The sequence below is a fragment of the Gopherus flavomarginatus genome, chromosome 2 (assembly GCF_025201925.1).
Source record: "Gopherus flavomarginatus isolate rGopFla2 chromosome 2, rGopFla2.mat.asm, whole genome shotgun sequence".
Taxonomy (NCBI): domain Eukaryota; kingdom Metazoa; phylum Chordata; order Testudines; family Testudinidae; genus Gopherus; species Gopherus flavomarginatus.
The window spans coordinates 257,187,888-257,210,804 of record NC_066618.1 but is presented as its reverse complement, the minus strand read 5'-3'; the positions used below and the strand labels follow the sequence as shown (position 1 = coordinate 257,210,804).

The window sequence follows — 22,917 nt, the reverse complement described above, 5'->3', positions numbered from 1 at the left end:
CCTAATTGTGGTCAATTTGCTAGACTCAAAAATATTTGAGTCAGCCTGAAGAAGTACCCCGCTGTAACACTACCTGATATAACGTGGGTTTGCATATAGCACGGTAGCAGCCGGGCTCCGGCGGCGCTTTAAAGAGTCCGGGGCTCCGATTGCTATGGTGAGACCCGGCCCTTTAAATCACCACTGGAGCCCTGCTGCTGCTACCCCGGGACTGCGGCAGCGGGGCTCAACTGGCGATTTAAAGGGCCCGGGTTCCCCACAGCGGCCAGAGACTGGAGCTCTTTAAATCACCACCAGAGCCCTGCTGTTGCTACCCTGGGGCTGCAGCAGCGGGGCTCACCGGCGATTTAAAGGGCCCAGGCTCCGGCTGCTGCGGGGAGGCCCAGGCCCTTTAAATCAGTGCTGGAGCCCTATTGCTGCTACCCTGGGCCTGCGGCATTGGGGTCCGCTTGTGATTTAAAGGGCCTGGGACTCCCCGCGGCCGGAGCTATAACAGCGTCTCACCTACAGTGTGGTAGGGATTTTTGACTCTCCACGACCGCGTTATATAGGGGTAGAGGTGTATCTGATTTCAGTGCATAGTAACCACAAGTCCTCATCTAATTTCACAGAGCTTCCTTTTTGCTTAATCTTAGTCTATAAAGCTTCCTAGCTAGATTTTGCTTATGCTTGCAGGATTTTATTGCACTCACTTTTTGCAGCTCCCAGAAGTTTGTTGCCTAACACTGCTTGACAAGGCTTATGCTTGCAGAGAGGCCTACAGTTAGGTTTAACATTGATAATACTTATACAATACTTATTACATTAATCACACCATGCTTTCTTGTCAGATAACCAAACTGAGTTCTTAGATTCCTATGGAGGAGTGATCGGATATTTTCCCCACTTATTACTAGCAGTACACAGAGCACTTGCTTATTGTCACAGAGAGGTGTCTGGTCAGGCGATGCAGGCTCCCCCCATATCCATCTGCTAACTTGCATTAAAAGGCAGCTAAACTATATTGTTTTTATCTTTTTCCATATAAGCCATTGCCATGATTGCCACAGGCATATTATGAGATTGCAAATGGGACAGGAAGGTGGTTCTTTTGATCATGAGTGGGAGGGGAGAAGAGGAGTGGTCAATGAGACAGTCCCTTTCTTGAGACGTGGTCCACTCCATGGAAATAGTTTAGGTACTTCAATATCTAAATGTATGCTTATATTCAGTTATAAGAGGATAATTCACAGCAGTTTTTAAAATATTTGGTACAACAATGTCCAGATTATGTTGCATTTGTTCTGTTTTTTTTCTTGGTATTGTGATCTACTTGAATCTGTTTTCACTTAAATGAAAAGCCTTGCTGCTACTTTGTTTTCTTAGTATGAAAGGTTATTCAGATTCATATGCTTAATTATTAAAGGATTTGATGACATTTCTGATTTCACTTCCTGCAGTTGAATATTGATGTTAAGGCAGTGATACCCATTGTGTGGTCCTAATTAATTGCTAAACATAAGTAAATGAATTATTATTTTTAGGTACTGGATATAAATCTAAAGACCTTGAAAGTCTTGATGAAGGTCAGACGCTGACGATTGGAGGAAAAGAAATTGAAGTGATGGGTATAATTTCAGCAGAGGACTTTAGTAGTGGCAAATGTTTTCAGACTGGTGTTGGGATGTCCACCACAGTCCCAATTGCTTCTTCACAAAGTACCCTAAAACCATTCTGTAGCCCATTCAAAAATGTCTGCAAGCCAAGCACTAAAGAAAATCTACTTAAGGAGTCCCAGAACTACAAACCTCGCCATGATCCAAATGCATCAAGTAAGATTTAAAATTCTATTATTTATTTAACTATCCACTGTCCTTTTGTAAGAAAGCTCAATGCGTAAACAAGGTTTTTATGTTCCCTAGCCAAGTACTGAATGAGAATCTAGGGTATCCCAGTGAAAATCAAGTTTAACCAATAACATCACAGCATGATTCTGTTCTACAAGTGGCAGGTGTGCTGTAAACCATGAGGTTGGAGGCTGTGTCACTGACATTTGAGAAAGTATTAGTATCCTAAAATAATCCATATACCCTAGAGTGTCTTATAGCACAGTTTTTTATAAATATTATTGATGATTATAAAAATTGTTTAAATCAGAATGGTTCCGAAAATAGACTAGCGAAGAAAAATGAATGTACTGAAAAGAGAAACTAACTAGTGCCAAACATGCTAGAAAAGTTCTAGTTTGCCACCAAGTTCAACGGAGTGTTGAGAGACTACACCAGCATGGTAGTTGCAGTGGACAATGAGCAGTGAAGAGGTTAAACAAAGTTAGAAGAATTGCTTTCAGGAGAGTCTGATTCCTCATAGCCACCAATGTGCAAACACAAGAGTAACTAAAAGTAACCAAGTTCAGTGAGACATCTACTGCAGGGAAAAAGTTCTGGAACACAATATTATAGTTACTTTGTGCTGTCATCCCATTAAATTCCATAAGTTTACGGAGGATCAGATCATGTGAGAGCTCCAGTGAACACCTGGTAGTTGCAGGAAGTGGTGTTGAATATTTAGCAGGTCGATATCTTCCATCTATCTTTAATAAGCCAGTGGTGCAGCCTGCTGTTTAGGGACAATATTCTGGAGAAGGCGCCATGTTTCAGATGAGAGAAAAACACCAAGTATATTAGTGTTATCAAACTAAATGATGCATAATTTTAATTTTTTTAAAATGCACCTAAACCACAGCTTAGCATTCACGCTGCAGTTTATTAAGCCTCATCCCATTTCTTTATTTGTACGTCATCTGAGATTATAAGGTCTTCAGGGCTGGCCCATGTCTTCCTACCTCTGTAAATTGCCTACCCACTCTAGCCTTATACAAATAAATAATAATAAGATCCTCTTATTATCTTATGGCACTTTTTGTAAGAATAGACCAGTGTTCTGGTCTAATTCCGACTGTATGATGTTCTGTCTCCCTGAATTCCCTGCTGTGGTTTCAAGATGATATGAGATTACTGCCCTAAATTGCTGTGTAGTGCTATGTTCAACCGCAGAGTTGGCTGCATTTTGTCTGTTTCTGCAGTGCTATGTGAAAGACGTGGGTTTCTCTCCAATTTTTGTGATGGATTTGAGTGCCTCCTGCAAGCTGAGCCTCTCAACTCCCATGGAAGTTGAGAGCACTCAGAACCCCACAGGATGGGGACCTTTAATCTATAAATTAGCATGAGTAGGCTGTGATGTGTCTGTTCACTGTCTTGTGTTGCTCAGTATTAACCCCTTCCAGTGCTAATAGACTCCAAAGTATTCTGCCCATTCCTCTGTAGCCTTTGATGGGGAGCGGGGATGATGAAAATCATATGTGTGTGTGTGTGTGTGTGTGTGTGTGTGTGTGTGTGTGTGTGTGTATAGAGAGAGAGAGAGAGAGTGACAGACCCAGGCCAGTTGGGTGCAGGAGTCTGGTAGAGGGCAAATACACTGGTCACTGGGTGAGTAGTTTTCTGTTCCCTGAGTGACCAGAGCAGGGTCTGCACTAGAGTAGTCAGGAATTTGCTAGAACCAATGAAGGCAGACAGGCTGATTAGAACACCTGCAGCCAATCAAGGCAGGCTAATCAGGGCACCTGGGTTTTAAAAGGAGCTCTCTCCAGTCAGATGGGGAGGAGCCAGAGGAGAGGAAGTGCGTGTGAGGAGCTGGGAGCAAGAGGTGCAAGGAGCTGAGAGTGAAAGGGTGTGCTGCTGGAGGACTAAGGAGTACAAGCGTTATCAGAGACCAGGAGGAAGGTCCTGTGGTGAGGATAAAGAAGGTGTTTGGAGGAGGGAATGGGGAAGTAGCCCAGGGAGTTGTAGCTGTCACACAGCTGTTACAAGAGGCACTATAGACAGCTGCAAATCCATAGGGCCCTGGGCTGGAACCCAGAGTAGAGGGCGGGCCCGGGTTCCCCCCAAACCTCCCAACTCCTGATCAGACACAGGAGGAGTTGTTCCAGACTGTGGGGAAGATCACTGAGGTGAGCAAATCTGCCAATAAGTGCAGGACCCACCAAGGTAGAGGAGGAACTTTGTCACAGTATATATAAAAAAGAAATAAAGGTTAGCCACAATGTTCTGATAAACACTATTTCCTCATTTCCTGTCCTAAACTGATTATTGTTGGTAATCCTCAATTAAACAACTGCTGTAGTTGATCCAAACTGGCAGATTGTAGTAAGTGGTGGATGAAGTGGTTCTTACATATATTAAACTTTTAAAGCACTTCTGAAACCTTTAAGATATAAGGCAGTGTTTTAATATTTTTTTTTTATTTACATCAACACTGTATCTAGGTACTCATAAATAACAATAGCAGATGTTGGTCTTTATATTCTTTGTCTAGAAGTGACCAATATGTTAAAAAGCAACTTTCAGCAGTTATTGAACTCTAGCAAATAGTTACTTGATATAGTTACCTTGGAAAAACAATACTTTTTGCTTATGAAGTAAACACAAATTCTCTCTTACCACATCTGTGTATATTTTGAACTTTAAGATTCTTTAGTTATGCCACGTCCAACTCCAGATCACCAGCGGATGTTCAATAAGGCTGGTTTACCTGTGGTGGATGTAGTTGTGGATCCTTACCTTGTAAATCATCTTCGCTCACATCAGAAAGAAGGAATTGTATTCCTGTACGAGTGTGCGATGGGAATGAGGTAGGAGAATAACTGTCCTGTTAATTTTAACTCTGGTAATTTTTAGCTTGTTTAAAAAACACACCCCAAAACTGAGATGAATTCTGTATTTCTCTGTTAGAAGAGAGAGGTTGAATTATCCTATAAACCAGTGGCTCTCAACCTGCGGGCTGCATGCGGCCCAGTTAGCACACAGCTGCAGCCCAGCTGTATGCTAAAGGGTGGCAGGGTCCATGGCCTGGGCTGCCACCTGGCACCCTGCATCAGGGTCTGGGATTAGGGCTGCCACCCAACACCGCCCAGAAGGGCCTGGAGTCGGGCTGCCACCATGTCCCACACAATAGGGACTGGGGTCAGGGCTGCTGCCTGGCCTTACCCAGCAAGGTCTGGGGTTGGAGTCATGGCTGCGACTGGCTCCACACAGCAAGGTCTGGGGTCAGGGTCAGGGCTGCTGTCCGGCACCACCTGGCAGGAATCGGGGTTAGCGACCGGGTCAGGTTGGGGTTGCCTCCTGGCCCCGCACCACAGGTTATGGGGTCCCCAGCACTCAGCCACACCATTGGGGCTCTGGTCTTCTCCCCACGCTGTGGAGGATCTTTGGGTTGTGGGCGCTGGGCATAGCAGTGTGGTGATGGGGTGCTGTGATTCTCAACCTGTGGCCCAAGTAACACATTGTGGCCCGAATATGCAGCCCACAATGATTTATAGGTTGAGACCCACTGCTATAAACCATCTGACCCAAGCCAAAGTGCAGTGCTGGTTGGTACCTCAGAAATTTTCAGTCTAGTATAAAGGTACATTGATGTACCACTCTGTTGAAAAATTACTACTATATTACTTTTACACTTGTTACATCAGCTTTATATACTATAGGCTGCTTATGGTATGTTTTCATGTGCTTTAACATAAATTACTTAAACATTTTTAATATGAAAGAATTCAACTAAGATCTCTAATTTTGGATGATCGGTATGTTAATCTAGTAACGAAGCTGAGTTTCACACAGGCATATAGAACTTTTTGGTTTAACTGAATAAAAAACTGCAACATATCATAGTAGAAATAAATAGGCTTTTATATACTTGAAAAAAAAACATATTTGCCAGATCAGAATGCAAATAGTTGCAGGATTTCCTTCGCATTACTAAATTATCATTATTTCTTACAGACTAAGTGGCAGATTTGGAGCTATTCTTGCTGATGAAATGGGCTTAGGAAAAACATTTCAATGCATTTCGCTTGTCTGGACTCTCCTGCGTCAGGGGCTGTATGGATGCAAACCTATAATAAAGCGGGCACTGATTGTCACCCCTGGGAGTCTGGTGAAGAACTGGAAAAAAGAATTTCAGAAATGGCTGGGAAGTGAAAGGATCAAAGTATTTACAGTTGATCAGGTGAGATTTATATTCAAAAAGGTCAAATCTGGCTCAAAATAAATAAAAAAAAATCCAGCATTCTAAGTAAGCTGTTTTTTAACAAGCAGATATTTGTCTACAGTGTTTGCAGCCAAAACATTGCAGAAGGGAAATGTATGCATGAAAACTAAAAGTGAAATTGATTAGAAATTGACTAGTGTACTTTAATTGTCCAAAATGAGAGTAATCCAAAAAATAAAGAAGTGAAATAGTGAAAATAAAACTTCAAAAAAAATTATTATTACTCTGCCATGTTGTTTGTAACAAACATAAGGCAATTTATTTTCAAAAATGTAATTCCATGTAAGTGTATTTGTATAAAGTAACAGAGAGAATGCTGCCTTTTAAATCTGACCTAATATCTGTTGTGAATAGATTAAAAGTTAGGTCTGGTCTACATTTAAAAATTAAGTTGACATAGCTGGCGGTGTGTAGGGGTGTGAAAAATTTACCTCAGCAACATAGTCGCAGTGTCATAGCTCTGCCACAGTAGCACCCATAGTGTAGATATGGCCTTAAACACTTCCTTTTTGGCAGTCTTCCTTCATGGTCTGTATGAAATAGTGAGTCTTTCAGATGAAATGAAAGCTCTTTTTACAAGTATTTTTATATGCTTTACGAAACTTTTAATTTTTTCCATGTGTACCTCTCTTTTGTTTTTTTTCCTGATTTAGCACCAGTCCTGCTATGGTGCTGAACATACATATCTTCCACTGAAGTGAACTGATTTGAAAGAAATTGTCTGTTTGGCAGTAACTGAGTTTGAGCAAAGTAAATGATCAGTTGTGTTAGTTCTTGAGAGAGCAGCTTTGGTGCAAAAAAGATTCAGTGTAATGCAAAAAAAAAGTTTACCTAAAGAGAGATTTAGACATTGTCGCACATTTTCTCTCAATTGTTAGGTTTTTTTTTTATAACACTGTTATATTGAATTTATTGGCAATTAACGTGACCCAAAGTGACAGCAACATATTTTTCTTTTCATTTAAGTCCTTCTAACTTCTTATTCATCCGGTTGAAGCCAATGGGATTTGAGGAAGCTCGGCAGTTTGTAAGATTGGGCCCCTAAAAAGCAAAGAAAACATTGACATGCAAAAGTGAGATAACAATACCACTTGCCTACAATATAATGAAGTATTTTTAAATAGTAATTTCCTGTCTATCTTATAGGAAGAATGGCAATTATCATACTAATGGATTATATGAAATATAAATTTGAGAGAGTGTTGTCATTATCAGTTTCCAGAATACTACTACTACTACTTCTTTAAAAAGCAAAATGCCTACAATAATAATTAATAATGAAAATTTGTGCTACTTGAGTCACTGAGATGTTTATCATTTACAGTTCACTGAAATCAGTGGAAAGGCTTCTATTGACTTCAATGCCCATTGAACTGGTGCCAAGAGAGGTGTTCAGAGTACAGGAGTGGGAACCAGGAACTGTGGAGATCTCGTATTAACTGGCAGTTGCTCCATGTGTAGCTTTGGGCAAGTCACTTAAACTTTTCATCTCAGTGTTTGCATTTGTAAAATTGGGGTGTACCTGGGCAGCCACCTAGCCATTTCCTGATTGCCCCTTCATGGCTGTTGAAGGCTCTTCTGCAGCCTGCCTCTGGTTCCCCTCTTTAGAGCCCCTGAAAACTTTAATATAGTCTTGTGGCTAACACACTAACACACACACTCACACAGCACATCTGGGATTGGTTAAATAATAGAAATCACTCAAGACAGTCCTCAAGGTCTTCAAAATAAAGTCCATCATTACAACCTAAAAGTTCATACTCAGCTCAGGCTTTTCTGCTGCACGCAGAACTCTTCTTCTATCCCAATCTGCTCTTCACGAAACTGCCACTTCTACGCCTTCATAGCGAGAGCTCAACATTCTGGTTCTGGCTTCCTTCTCCCGTCAACATCTCCCCTCTTCTGAGAGAAAGCAGCATGTATAGTACCTAGGCTTAAAAGGCCAGAAAGCTCCATTACAGGGGGTTATAATACCTACCTGCCTTAGAGAAATTGTGAAAGGATGAATGAATGTTTTGAAATGATTGCAAAGAGTACTGTTAATTCCATAGTTCATTGTCATATACCCATTATATCTGACCATAGTGAAGCATGTGATAGGGTGTAATGAATAAATAGAGTTGCTAACTCAGTGGATCAGATCATTTGGATCCAGACTGAGTTGTCTGTCTCTGGTAACTGAGCTTTGGCTGGAAGCAAAAAACATAATTTTAAAAATTCTGGAATGTTGAGGGAGCTTCAGGGTGCAGGTTATGGGCTGAGCCATGTGCTTTGTAGTTGGAGAAGGCCAGCAGGGAAGTACAGCCTAACTCATGGTGGAGATTATCATCACTTCCCTCCAGGAAGAAAGGATTTTGGCTTCCCTTGGGAAAACAATTGTTACAGCTCTACTGAAGAAACCATCCATTGCTTTGGACTATCTTAACTATCATTCTGTATCAAACATACCTTTCTTGGGAGAGCTTATTGGAAAATGTGTTGACCTTTCAAGTTATGCTGCAAGATTGGTCTCTTGGTTTCAGAGAGAGAGGTGCACTGAAAGATTTGAGGTGGTTGACTGTAGGATATTAGTTAGTAGTATAGTTAATATTAACTGCTAAATGAGCCATTTGGGATATAGAGTAGACTGTTCTATTAAGTGGCTTTGGGCTGAAGAGTCTCTTGTTGCAATTATTTTTGTCCATATATTTCTGAATTTTTGACAGATAGAGATCATAAGCCTTTGGCTAGTCTATGGCATGTCTGACTGGTCCAATGAGACAAAAAGATTTCTATGGATAATCAAATAGGTATGGTGCAAGGATTTAAATAAAAAGATGTGTCATTTTATAAATCATGTATGCAAATGTGACTACTGTAACCATGTAATCTGGCAAAAACTCTTTCTTGTATTATATTGAACTTTTGTTTGATTTAGTGCCCCAGTGCTGTTTTCAAGATCTAAAACCTCTGATTTTTCCATGCTGCTCAAACTCAATTATCATCACACACGCAATTTGTATCATGTCACTTTTCTTTATTTCTAAACCTTGAAATAAGTAACTAAGGAAAGAGACCACAGCAAAGAGTAAACACGAGTTAAACATACATGTCGAGGCCTTCTGAAGGAAAAAGGAATTTAAAGGTTCAAAACAATAGGCCCCATAGCTTTTTCCTGACTGTCAGTAAAATATTTTGGGATAGTCTCTGCTGGATACACCAGAGCAGGAGTGTTGTCAAGGAGCTGGTTATGGGTCCCTGATTCTCTGTCTCCCCAGCTTCTATGCTGACGTAACTTATTCATGCTAAGTATGCTCTCCTAGGGTTACCACTGTTATATGGTTCATAACCGAGTGAGGACTATTTGATTGAACTGAAACAAGTAAAGAGAATGTGACAAATTTATTATAAGATCACAGCATAAAGTGGTGTCTACTGCATCTTGTGATTCCCATTATAAATGTACTGGGAGTCGCTTGGGCTTTTCATTATCTCCATTACAATTATCAATTTGAAACTTACCCACAACACCAGGGTTAAGTAGCTGTTACACCGGGTCTGTAGTTTTCACCTTCATAGTAATGTGCTTTAGTAGACTTGATGTACTCGAAGAACAGTGAGCTGCCAAGCAGTGTGGTGGTAGTATTCTGTATTGCCATGTTGGATTCCCATATTTCTTTTGCAAATTAAGAGGGAAGAAGTAGTCCTAGCCCCCTGGGAAGGTGGGGAATGACCTGTATCATGCATAGGGACCTGCAGATATCCATGGAACATGTTTGCTGTTCATGGATGGATGCATATCCAAATTTTATATCTAGAGCCCTGCAAATCTGCAGATATCTGCAAATTTTGTATCTGTGCAGGGCTCTAGTCATACAACAGAAATTCTTCCTAAAACCAGAGAATCAGGGAACAGGGTCGAGGCGCTCCAAAGAGAATTGGCTGTGTGATGCAAATTTTGTTTATGCTCTACAGGATAACAAAGTAGAAGAGTTCATCAATTCCCCACTTCATTCAGTTCTGATAATCAGTTATGAGATGTTGCTGCGCACCTTGGACCTAATTCAGACTATAGAATTTAACCTCCTAATCTGCGATGAGGGGCATCGTTTGAAAAACAGCTCCATTAAGACAACCACAGCCCTCGTCAGTCTGTCCTGTGACAGAAGAATTATCCTGACTGGTCAGTATATTACAAATAGCCTATTTTATAGCTAGATGAAAAGAGCTAACTTTGGTGAGTATGTGAAAGAAAGTTGCAAGTTATACAAGTATGAACATTTTGGCAACATTATCAGACATATTGTTTTTATAGTGTTTTTATAGAAATCAGCATAAACTCTGAGTCAAGTGTAAAAGTATAATTAGGCAGGCTAAAAAGGAATTTGAGGAGAAACTAGAAAAAGACGCAAAAACAAAGAGTACAAATTTTATAAATACATCAGAAGCAGAAAGCATATCAGTGGGGCCAATGGACAGTCAGTGTGATAAAGGTGCAAGCAAGAAAGACAAGGCTGTTTGCATCAGTTTTCACTGCAGAGGATGGGAGGGAGATTCCCACACCTGAGCCATTTTTGTTAGATGACAATTCAGAGGAACTGTCTCACGTTGAGGTATAAATAGAGAAGGTTTTGGAACAAGTTGATAAATTTAACAGTAATAAGTCACAGGGACCAGATGGAATTCTGAAAGAACTCAGATATGAAATTGCAGAACTACTGGGATGGGGCTTAGGGATGAGAGGTTTGGGGTGTGGGAGGGGGCTCAGGGCTGGATCAGATGGTTGGGTGCAGACTGTGAGGGCTCCGGATAGGCTCTTGGGTGGGGCCAGGGATGAAGGGTTTCGGGTGCGAGAGAGGTGTGGGCTCTGGGATGGGGCAGGGGATGAGGGATTTGAGGTGCAGGCTGCGCCAGGGCTGCGGTGGGGAGAGAGGACTCCTGCCAGCCCTCTCTCTCTTCAGCAGCTCAGGGCAGGGGGGAGGCGCCTTTCCCCAGCCGTGGCAACTTCTGTGGGGCTGGGCTGGGCTGGGCTGAGGAAGGGGCTCTTCTCCCCTGGCCATGACAGGTCCATGCTGGGGCCGGCGGGGCATGGTGCCTCTCCCCATCGCAACTCTGGACCCCTGCACGGGGCTTAATAGTTGGCCACATGGCCACGCAGCTTAGAGTGAATTTTAGGCCTGTGCCAATGAAACTAAATAAGTTGCATCACCATTTTAGTTATATCATACATCCTTTTTGTGTTGACAAGACCTAGGCTCTGATTCCTAGCTGGAAACACTGTTCTGCCTCTGGGTGATTAACCATTGGAACAAACTAGCAAGGGAAGTGATGGATTCTCCATCTCTTGATGTCTTTCCATCAAAGATATGCTTTGGTCAAACACCAGTTATACGGGTCAATATAGGGGTCAGACCAGATGATCTAATTCTAATGGTCCCATGTAGCCTTAAAATCCATGAAACTATTAATCTATTAATGTTGCATTCTGTTGCCTTCTGGTTGATGCCTGGAGCAACATTGATTACATATCAGAAAGACCTCCATTTAGACCATCTAAGTTTGGAGGGACTATCATTGCATAATAGGACCTTTGCAGGAAGGAAAATTAAAATTAAAAAAAGATTTTAAAAAATATTTCTGATTTCTTAGTTATTTTGTATTGTGTTTAAAGTTAAACTGTCATCCTGGAGAGAAGCCCTTGTACTGTATTGTGAAAAGCTATAACCCAACTTGTTGCATGAGATACTGCTGCATTTGTTCAAAATAAGAATAACCTTGCAAATGAAGCTACAATCTTCACTCTTTTTTTTTCCCCCTAGGAACACAAAATCTGAAGCAGAACAAGTAGTTCTTCGAGTAGTGGTCCGTATGTGTATTCCATGTGTGGGTACACATGCACTCCATGTGCCTAAGACCAGAGATTTTTGGCAAGTAGTTTCCATTTATCCGTGCCTATACAGCAGTTCCTCGTGCTCCATGCTCAGAGTATAAAGGGCAGTGTGGACCAATGCCTTTTCAATTCCTTCTCCCCCCCACACATGGCCCGAGTCAGAATTCTCTGTCCAAAGCTATTTTTGCATCATCTTTCAAAAATCTGTAAATATAATTATAAAGTTTTTTAGTATTTTTAATCTTTTAGTGTTTTTATACTCTAGTTAATATAATTCAGTTTCTCCACCTCTCAGGGATCCTTTCCGTGGGGAGAAGGACTATGTCCAGAGGCTTAAAAACTCTCTCTCCTACCCCTGTTCCTTCGTGATCAGCGATCAACACTAGTGCTACCTTTCTGCCTTGGGGAGGCTCACATCTCTGCCAAATGCAGCATCTGCGGCTCCTTCCTTCCCCAACCCTATGAAGGAGGAGAGCTTCAACTGAGGAAATACTTCATGGAGAAGGCCATGAGACCCCAGTTGGATCCAAGCTGGGAAGACTCCCTCTATACATCAGTCTCAGACTACAAGTAGCGCCTCTCTGAACACAAGCGCAGAAACAGAGACCAGAGCTGTGAAACCAGAGAAGTAACTGCCTTAGCCTCTCACAAGAGTAAAGGGGATGCTCATAAACACAAGGACAGATCTCCCTCCAGATCTGCTCCTAAAAAAAGGACCCTACTCCATCCAAGTTGGGTGCGTCTTTCACATGGTTTGTAGCAACTGAGGTTCCCTTGAGGATAAGGTGTGAAGGAGAAAGGTACTGACAGAGCCTATTAGGCTCTGTGTTCTAGGTGGTCAGGCTTAGTGGTTGTGGAGTGGTAAAGAATAGGTACCAAAGGTTGAAGCCAGAAGTAGAGTCGGGACCAGGCTGAGGGCAGTGCTGAAATCAGGGTCCAGGGACAAGCTGTGGCTCAGAACCAGGATCAAGAGCAGGCTGGAAGCCTGGGAAGTCTGTAACACAATGAGGCAATAGAAGGTTTCCTAGCCAAATAGTGCTGTTGCACAGATTAACTAGTAGCTCTGGCAATCAGGATGAAATGTGTGTGTGTGTGTGCATGGGGGTAATCTGACTGAGGCCCTTCCCAGGGATTGGCTCCCTCAATGTGCCTGAGAGATGAGTCACTGGCGGGATGAGTCATTGTAGCTGAGCATGGAGCCCTGATCTAGTTGTGGGTTTGTCTTACAATTCCAAGTATGGCTCCAGCTCATAAGCCAAAGGATAGGCATCTGCAGACACCAACTGGGAGCTCCAGGTTATAGTCCTCCCTCAGTGATGAAGGCAAACTGGTAATTAGGCCCTCTCTCTTCAAGTTGCAGTGGATGCGGCTGGTATAACATCTAGAGCTATAGCTATGGTGATACTTATGAGGTGTGAATCTTGGCTCCACTCTTTAGAGTTCCCCAGGGAGATCCAGAATACCATTGAGGGCTTCCTCTTTGACAGGTCTGATCTCTTCAGCAAAAAGACTGACATGTCTTTGCACTCACTAAAGACTCCAGGAGAACTGTCTACTCCCGGGCTTTTATATCCTGGCCCTGAAGAGAAAACACCAGAAACAGGTAAATAAACCAAGATCTTTTCCTCAGCTGTTTTATCTCCAGCACCTTTATGATCTGCCATGTAAATGTCAAAGAGTACAAAGACTGAGATATACTGCTTCCTTCACTTGACCCACAACTGCTCAGCCTCACCCACAAACCAGGGGTTACTTTTGATGAGACACTTCAGAACCATGTACCTCTATTGATGCCATCCATTCCTTACTGCCTCTCAAACTCTTGATGGGTGCCTCATCCTTTTGTCCACAACTGGAGGGCAGTAACAACAAAGAAGTGAGTATTGAGATCATCCACTCTGGCTACACCATTGAGTTTCTCTCTCCTCCTCCGCACAAATCCCTTTCCCAGCCCATCTTCAAAGACCATTCTCACAAGGAGATCCTCTGTCTGGAGGTGGATACTCTCTTACAGCACAGGGCTACAGAGGAAGTGCACCTCAATATCTGGGGAAAGGATTCTAATCTCAGTATTTCATAGATCCCAAGAAAAAAGGAAGATGGAGATCCATTCTTGACCTACATCAGCTGAATATCTTTATTTGCAAATCCAAATTCTGTATGGTCATGCTGGCATCAGTAATCCCCTCCCTAGAGAAGAGCACATAGTTTGAGGCTTCCGATATGAAAGGTGCTTACTTTCAAGGGGACATTCATCCAACCCACAGAAGGTTCCTCAGATTTCTGGTAGAACAAGAGTACTACCTGTTCAGAGTACTCTCATTCATGCTGGCAACAATACCCGGGGTCCTCATGAAGATCCTCTCAGTGATGGCAGCCCAGATGAGACAGAACAGCTGTACCATTTTCCTGTACCTGGACATTTGACTCCTAATGGGCAGATCCAATCAGGAGGTCCAGCTGGCAACCCTATTCTTACTCCATCTTCTGGCATGCTTGGGAGTCTGTGTAAACAAAGAATAATCCACATTGACTCCTGCAAAAATCAAAGGCTTTATAAGAGCGACCCTAGTCTCAGCCTCAGCAAAGGTCTACCTCCCTGTGGACAGATTCCAGGCCACAAACCGCCTAATAAGTCAGATCACCCTCAAACTTCAAACCACAGTCAAGGTCCAGTCTTTCCCTGCCAGGCCACATGGCTTCATGTACCTGTGTAACACTGTTCACCAGGCTTTACCTTCATTGTAGGTAGAGAAGGGGCATGTTTGGACGAGAGCTGAGGAAGCATTGTTCCAGGTCAGCCATAAAAATGTTGGCATATTGTTGGGCCATGCGGGTGCCTATAGCGGTGCCACTGATCTGGAGATATATATTGTCATCAAATTTGAAATACTTGTGTGTGAGGATAAAGGCACAGAGGTTTGTGGATCTTGGGTAGTAGATAGAATAACCCTGGTCGGGGCTCTAAGGGTATGTTGATTTGTTCCAGAGTTAGTGTAGGGAGTGTCCTGAGTAGATGGTGCAGTTTCTTAGTGTATTCCTCAGTGGGATCTGAGGGAAGTGGCCTGTAGAATTTGGTATTGGAGAGTTGTCTAGCGGCCTCCTTTTGGTAATCAAACCTGTTCATGATGACAACAGCACCTTCTTTATCAGCCTCTTTGATTATAATGTCAGGGTGGTTTCTGAGGCTGTGGATGGCATTGCGTTCTGCATGACTTAGGTTATGAGGCAAGCAATGTTGTTTTTCCACAATTTCTGCCTGTGCACGTCGGGGAAGCATTCTATATATAGATCCAGACTGTCATTTCGACCCTCAGAAGGAGTCCACGTGGAGTTCTTCTTCTTGTGCTGTTGGTGGGAGGGTAACTGTGTATCAGTGGGCTGTTCAGTGTTATCCTGAAAGTATTCTTTGAGTCAGAGATGGCAAAAGTAGGCCTCCAGATCGCCGCAGAACTGTATCATGTTGGTGGGGGTGGCAGGGAAGAAAGAGAGTTCCCGAGATAGGACAGACTTTTCTTCTGGGCTGAGTGTGTAGTTGAATAGATTGACGATATTGCTGGGTGGGTTAGGGGTACCATGTTTGTGGCCTCATGTGGCAAGTAGGAGTTTAGACAGCTTACAGTCCTTTTTCCTTTGTAGAGAGGTGAAATGAGTAATGTAGATCTCCTGTCTTATTTTAGAGAAGTCCGTTTGTATGGAAGTTTGGTTATTTATGAGAGTCTCCAGGTTGAAGAGCTCTTTTTTGATGTTTTCCTGTTTGTTGTATAGGATGCTGATCAGGTGGTTCCTTAGTTTCTTTGATAGAGTATGGCATAATCTCTCACTGTGGTCTGTGTAGTATGTAGATAGCAGTGGATTTTTTACCTTTAGTCCATTTGATATGATGTCCATCCGTTTGCATTCCTTTCCAAATGCAAACGGAAGGACATCATATCAAATGGACTAAAGGTAAAAAATCCACTGCTATCTGCATACTACACAGACCACAGTGAGAGATTATGTCTTGTGTTTGTGCAAGTTTCTTCATGAGGTTGATGGATTTCAACTCCATACGGCTATATGCAGTGCCTTACATGGTGTCAAGTATCAGAAAGGTAGCCATGTTAGTCTGGATCTGTAAAAGTAGCAAAGAGTCCTGTGGCACTTCTTCTCCCTGTAAATGGAAAAGAAATCTCTTCTCCCTGTAAAGACAGTCAATTTATGGAACTGGTGCAGCAGGAAACCACATCATGGTCTTGACAACATACCTGACAGGTGTGCAGAACTCTCTGGTGGACAAAATTAGGACACTATTCCATCGTGAATGAAATCTTCACCTGGTGAGGAATGCCATCTTGGGATCTGTTGCCTCCCAGAAGAACAAGAACTTCAACCTAACTTGCTCTAGAGCAGCACTAAGCTGGGACTTCAGGAGTGGTTCCCTTTTATTGTCTTGGACAGACCACCTGAGATACACCTTTCATTCCATCCCACCTCTACTACAGTTTTTGTGAAAGATTCATCACAACAAAGCTTGAGTCATTCTCATCACACCTAACTGGCCTAGACAAATCTAGTTTCCCAATCTTTTACCCATTTTCTCATCAGTATCTGAAACTTCTTGAATTGTTAACTCAGTAATATCAAACATGCCAACTCAGATCCTCTTCATCTCACAGCCTGGTTTTTGGATGGGTGTCAGACCTAGAGCATCCATGTTCAGAGGCTGTTCAGACTGTTCCCAGTTAAAGCAGAAATGCTCCATCAGAAAATTCTGTCTAGCTAAATGGAGATGTTTCTCTGCTTGGATACAACAGAACCAGTTGTCCCCAGAAAAAGTAGGTATTCATGCTGTGTCAGACTATTTCCTCATTCTCAAGACATCGGGTCTTCCTTTTTAGCTCCCTTTGGGTCCATTTAGCAGCAACCAATGCCTTTCATCCTTTGGTAGAAACATAGAATTATAGAAGTGTAGGACTGGAAGAGACCTCAATAGGTCATCTAGTCCAGTCCCCTGCATTCAAGGCAGGACTAACTAGTAACTAGAGTATTCCTGATAGCTGTTTGTTTAACCTGCTTTTAAAAATCTCCAGTCACAGATTCCACATCCTCCCTAGACAATTTGTTCCAGTGCTTAAGTATCCTGATAGTTAGGAAGTTTTTCCTAATGTCCAGCCGAACCCTCCCTCACTGCATTTTAAGCCTATTGCTTCTTGTCCTATCCTCAGAGGTTAAGGAGAACAATTTTTCATTGTCCCCTCTCTAACAATCTGGTATGTACTTGAAAACTGTTATAATGGCCCCCCTCAGTATTCTTTCCTACAGACTAAACAAACCCATTTTTTTCAATTCTTCCTCATAGGTCATGTTTTCTAGGCTTTCTAGGTCTCCTCTGGACTTTTTCCAATTTGTCCATGTCTTTCCTGAAATGTGGTGCACAGAACTGAAAGACTAAATTATATTTTTACACACACAAAACAGTCAGATTCCTGAAAGATCTCATTAGGACTTCTCCCCTGGTGAGAAACCAGCACTGCAATAAGATCTCCATCTTATACTCCCAATACTTACCAGATCACGCTTTGAACTGTTAGCCATGTGTTCCATGTCCCACTGGTCCATGATGATCTCCTTCCAAGTCGCCTTCACGTCAGCTAGAAGGATGAGTGAACTGGGAGCACTTGTGGATGACCCACCATATACCACATTTCAGAGGGAGGTTTCTCTTTGCCTCCTCCTGAAAATCATGCCTAAGATAATTTCTGATTACACATAAATCGGCCTATTTACCTACCAGTATTCTTTTCAAAACCTCATGCTTCCAATGAGGAGAAGAGACTTCTTTCTCTCAATGTCAAGCAGACTTTAGTGTTCTATCTGCAAAGAACGAAACCAGTTAGGAAAATGCCTAGACTATTCATCGCTATAGCAGACTGATTGCAGGGACAAGCATTATCTACTCAGAGACTCTTGCAGTGGATCTCCTGCTGAATCATTCTTTATCATCAGCTGATGCGTATTCCTCCCCCAGTGGGGGTAAGGGCCTGTTCCACTAGAGCACAGGCAACCTCAGTAGTATCTCTTCAAGAAGCACTTATACTGGACATGTGAAAGGCAGCAATCTGAAATTCTGTCCATACTTCACGGAACATTACCCTTTCATTCAGGCCTCTTCTGCAGATACTGCTATCCCAACAGCTGCATTATACACTATATACCAGCTGCATTCTTGTACCTCCTCCTGTCTGAATACTGCTTATCAGTCAACAATGTGTGGAATACACATAGGGAACTCCACTTGAAGAAATTGAGGTTACTTAGCTGTAACTGGAGGTTCTTTGAGACGTGTGGTCCCAATTTGTATTCCACTACATATCAGTCTTCCCTCTGTTTCAGATCCTATCTGATTCAGGGTAAGAGAAGGAACTGGAGAGATGTCAGTCTGTACCAACCCTTAAACTCTCAGGTATGTCTACACTACAGGATTTTTCCGATTTTACAGAAACCGGTTTTTGGAAACAGATTGTATAAAGTCGAGTGCACGCGGCCACACTAAGCACATTAATTCGGCCATGTGCTTCCATGTACCAAGGCTAGCGTCGATTTCCGGAGCATTGCACTGTGGGTAGCTATCCCATAGTTTCCGCAGTCTCCCCTGCCCATTGGAATTCTGGGTTGAGATCACAATGCATGATGGGGCAAAAACAGTGTCACAGGTGATTCTGATTAAATGTCATCAGTCAATCCTCCCTCTGTGAAAGCAACGGCAGACAATCATTTTGTGCCCTTTTCCCTGGATTGCCCTGGCAGATGCCACAGCATGGCAACCATGGAGCCTGTTTAGCCTTTCTTCACTCTCGCCATATGTCTACTGGATGCTGCTGACAGACGTGGTACTGCAGTGCTACACAGCAGCATCCCCTTGTCTTTGCAAGTTAGCAGAGATGGTTACCAGTCCTAGTGTACCATCTGCTGCCTTGCAAGTTGATAATGACAGTAACCAGTCATATTGTACCGTCTGCTTCTGTCATGGGTGCTCCTGGCTGGCCTCAGTGAGGTCAGCCGGGGGATCATGAACAAAAATGGAAATGACTTCCCAGGTCATTCCTTTCTTTAAGTTTTGTCTAATAGAGAGTCAGTCCTGCCTAGAATATCAGGCAAGCCTACTGAAGAACTAGAGAGACAAACAGCCGCTCCGGGTCAGACCCCCAGACATCCTGCAGAAGTGATGAGCTGCATGCCATTCTAGGGGGTGCCCCTGCAACAACCCCACCCGTTGCTTCCCTCCTCCCCCACCCCTCCTGGGCTACCGTGACAGTTATCCCCCCATTTGTGTGATGAAGTAGTAAAGAATGCATGAATAAGAAACAACACTGACTTTATTGCCTCTGCAAGCAGAGATAAAAGGGTGAGGAAGCAGCTTCCAGCTGCTGTTATATTCCAGGCAGGACTGAAATCTCCAGGAGACAAAGCTTAAAGAAGAGAATGACTGGGAGTCATTCCCATTTTTGCCCAGGCGCCCCCGGCCGACCTCACCAAGGCCAGCCAGGAGCACTCAAGGTGTGATGATGACGGCTATTAGTCATATTGCACTGTCTGCTATCAGGAAGGGAAGAGAACGCTGCTGTGTAGTGCTGCAGGACAGCGTCTGCCAGCAGCATCCAGTAGACATATGGTGACATTGAAAAAAGATGAGAATCGATTTTTTTCCCTTTTCTTTCACGGGGGGGAGAGGGGGAACTGCCGACATATACTCTGAACCACCCGCGACAATGTTTTTGACCCTTCAGGCTTTGGGAGCACAGCCAAGAACGCAAATGATTTTTGGAAAGTGCAGGAACTGTGGGATACCTAGAGTCCTCAGTCCCCCCCTCCTTCCCTCTGTGAGCATCCATTTGATTCTTTGGCTTTCCGTTATGCTTGTCTCAGCTCCTTAAGTTTCACGCAGCACTGTGTTGAGTCTCTGTTGTGGCCTCTGTCTATCATAGCCTTGGAGATTTTTTCAAATGCTTTGGTATTTCGTCTTTTGGAACGGAGTTCTGATAAAACAGATTAATCTCCTCATACAGAAATCAGATTCAGTATCTCCCATATGGTCCATGCTGGAGCTCTCTTTTGATCCTGGGACTGCATGCTTGCCTGTGCTGATTGGTGCTCCATGGTGGGCAAACAGGAAATGAAATTCAAAAGTTCGCAGGTCTTTTCCTGTCTACCTGGCCACTGCATCCGAGTTCAGATTGCTGTCCAGAGCGGTCACAATGGTACACTGTGGGATAGCGCCCGGAGGCCAATACCGTCGAATTGCAGCCACACTAACCCTAATCTGAAATGGCAATACCGATTTCAGCGCTACTCCCCTTGTTGGGGAGTACAGATATTTATATTAAGAGCCCTTTATATCGATATAAAGGGCTTCGTTGTGTGGACGGGTACAGGTTTAATGCGATTTAACACTGCTAAATTCGATATAAACTTATAGTGTAGACCAGACCTCAGTGTGGTGCATGAGTGGAGCAACTGTGCTGGCATGAACTGACGGACACTACCTGATAGAAATCTCTTGTCTCAGGAGCATTGAAAACATGTGTACCCACATGTGAAATACAGATAGAGACCACACATCTCAAAGAACCTCCAGTTACAGTAAGTAACTGTCATATTTCTTCAAAATGGAAAAAGAGAACAGCTAAATAAGAAAACAAGAGAAAACAAGATTACAAATTCATGACTAGTTGAGTCACAATAACTAGATATTCAATCTAATCAGTCAGGATACAACAGTTAGTTAAGAACTTCAAAGTTCTTACTATTATTGTCAATTTTAAACTCTGTATTCAGCAATCATATTTACTATCAATTTCAAGAAAAAAACTCTTAAATGTGAAAAAGTACATACTGAAATATTTTTTCTTCACCTAGGCACTCCAATTCAAAATGACCTGCAAGAATTTTACGCATTAATAGAGTTTGTAAATCCAGGAATACTTGGTTCTTTGTCCACATACAGAAAAATATATGAGGAGCCTATTATTCAGTCCCGAGAGCCTTCAGCAACAAAGGTACCTCATTTAAAAACAAGAATTCAGTCATAGAATATAATTCATAAGGAGAGTTAGAAAATTCATCTTCTAGAGAGTCAAATATAATTTAGACTGTTTTCTTCTTTAATGCATAAACTATGGCTGAGATTTTTCAAACAAGCCTGATTCCCTTGGGCTCCTCTGAAAATTCCAGTATTAAAACGTAAGTAAGTTCATGTAATACTCACAGCGTGATTTCTCTGGGCATTTCTTTCTTTTATGTCAGACAAGGTGGGTGAGGTAATATCTTTTATTGTCAACTTCTGTTAGGCCTTGTCTACCCTGGCAAGTTACTGCGCAGTAAAGCAGCTTTCTGTGATGTAACTCCTGAGGAGTACACATTGCCAAGCCACTTAGTGTGCAGAAACTCGTCAGTTGCAGTGTTGCAAAAAAACCACCTGGAGGAGAGTCATAATGCTTACAGCACTGATGTTCCTGCACTGCATTGTGAGTGTAAACACATCAATTGTTTTCAGTGCTTTAATTGGCCTCCAAAAGTGTCCCATAATCCTGCAAGTGGCCGCTCTGCTCATTGTTTTGAACTCTGGCTGGCTGCCCTGAATGCATGCACCTCTTTCAAAACTCTGTTTCTGACAGCCCTGCATGCTGTGCTGATCTGCTCCAGGACACAAAGCAAACCGTTATTGTGGAATGCTCCTGCTGTTGAACACAGAGATGGGTGTGTGTGTGTGTGTGTGTGTGTGTGTGTGTGTGTGTGTGTGTGTGTGTGTGAGTGACAGACCGACAGCTGTGCAGAGAGCTGGTGAGGGAGGCAGGGGCTGATGTCGGGGTTTCTCCCCCTGCCTCAAGACTGGTTGCTTCCTGCTGCTGTCTGAACTTATAAGACAGCACGCTGATACACTCTCTGTCCCCCAAAACACAATCTCTTCCGCCCTGCCCCATACACACACTCCCTGTCTCTCACACTCCCCCCTCCTCTTCAGTTGAAAAGCGGCTGGCAATGTAGTAGGATGATCATGGAACAATGGGATTGGGAAGCCTGCATCATGTGATGCTGTGCCTGTCCCATGAGGCATTGCAAACCGTTCCCAAAGCACCCTGCAGCCAGTTGCACTGTGGGATAACTACCACAATGCACTGCTCTCTTTGCTGTTGCAAGAGCTGCTAATGTGGATGCACTCCACCATCACAAGGAACACAGTGTGGACATGCAACAGCGGTTTAATTCCAGTGCCTTAATAAAAATGGTATCACTTGTTGCACAAAAACTCTGCAGTGTAGACATACCTTTAGTGTGAGAGACAAGCTTTTGAACTACTGAGAGGTCTTCCTCGGGTCTGGGAATGGTACTCAGTGTCACAGCTAAATAAGAGATCAAACAGATAGTTTAGCGCAAGTAGTTAGCACATATTCTAAGGGACCATTCAAAGTGACCATTCAAGGCCCGTTAACACCTCTGTAGTCATAGGACAAAAAGAGGAGTTAGTGGGTTACAGATTGTTGTAATGAGCCAATTTGCCTGTTATAATAAAACACTGGATTTATGGCTTATTGCAGCAATATTTACTTTGCCATGAGTGCAGGTGACTGGACCAGTTGAACTCTTGCAGTGCCTTCTAGTCCTACAATTCTATCAGTCTATATTTACATGTGACTTGCTGAGTACCTTTCCCAGACCTAAGGAACAGCTTTGTTGTTGTATCTACTCAGCAATGTAAGCCTAGGGGTAGTGGGACCTGAGTTAGCTGACCTGTGTCAGGGAACCCTGGGATTGAGCGTCTACATTCCATTTGTTTACCCTAGGTAAAGAATTTTCTGACCCGTGCTCGAATCTAGGGCTCTGGCATCCACACTGCAGTGCACAGACCCAAGTCAAGGTAAACATATCCCAAAGTGCATAGAGCCCCCTCATCCCCGGTGTCAACACTCTAGCCCTAGGAATGT

At 43.0% G+C, this 22,917-nt stretch overlaps 1 protein-coding gene across 5 annotated transcripts in view; it reads left to right on the top strand.

The window, feature by feature from the left end:
• The window catches only part of RAD54B (RAD54 homolog B), a 118,231-nt gene that overhangs the window by 70,707 nt on the left and 24,607 nt on the right, over nt 1-22,917 (top strand). For all 5 annotated transcript variants that reach the window (XM_050940716.1, XM_050940719.1, XM_050940715.1 and 2 more), the window contains exons 5-9: nt 1,524-1,811; nt 4,507-4,669; nt 5,817-6,042; nt 10,039-10,246; nt 20,852-20,991. In XM_050940716.1, coding sequence (XP_050796673.1) covers nt 1,524-1,811; nt 4,507-4,669; nt 5,817-6,042; nt 10,039-10,246; nt 20,852-20,991 — 1,025 coding nt within the window. The remainder of the gene's footprint in view (nt 1-1,523; nt 1,812-4,506; nt 4,670-5,816; nt 6,043-10,038; nt 10,247-20,851; nt 20,992-22,917) is intronic.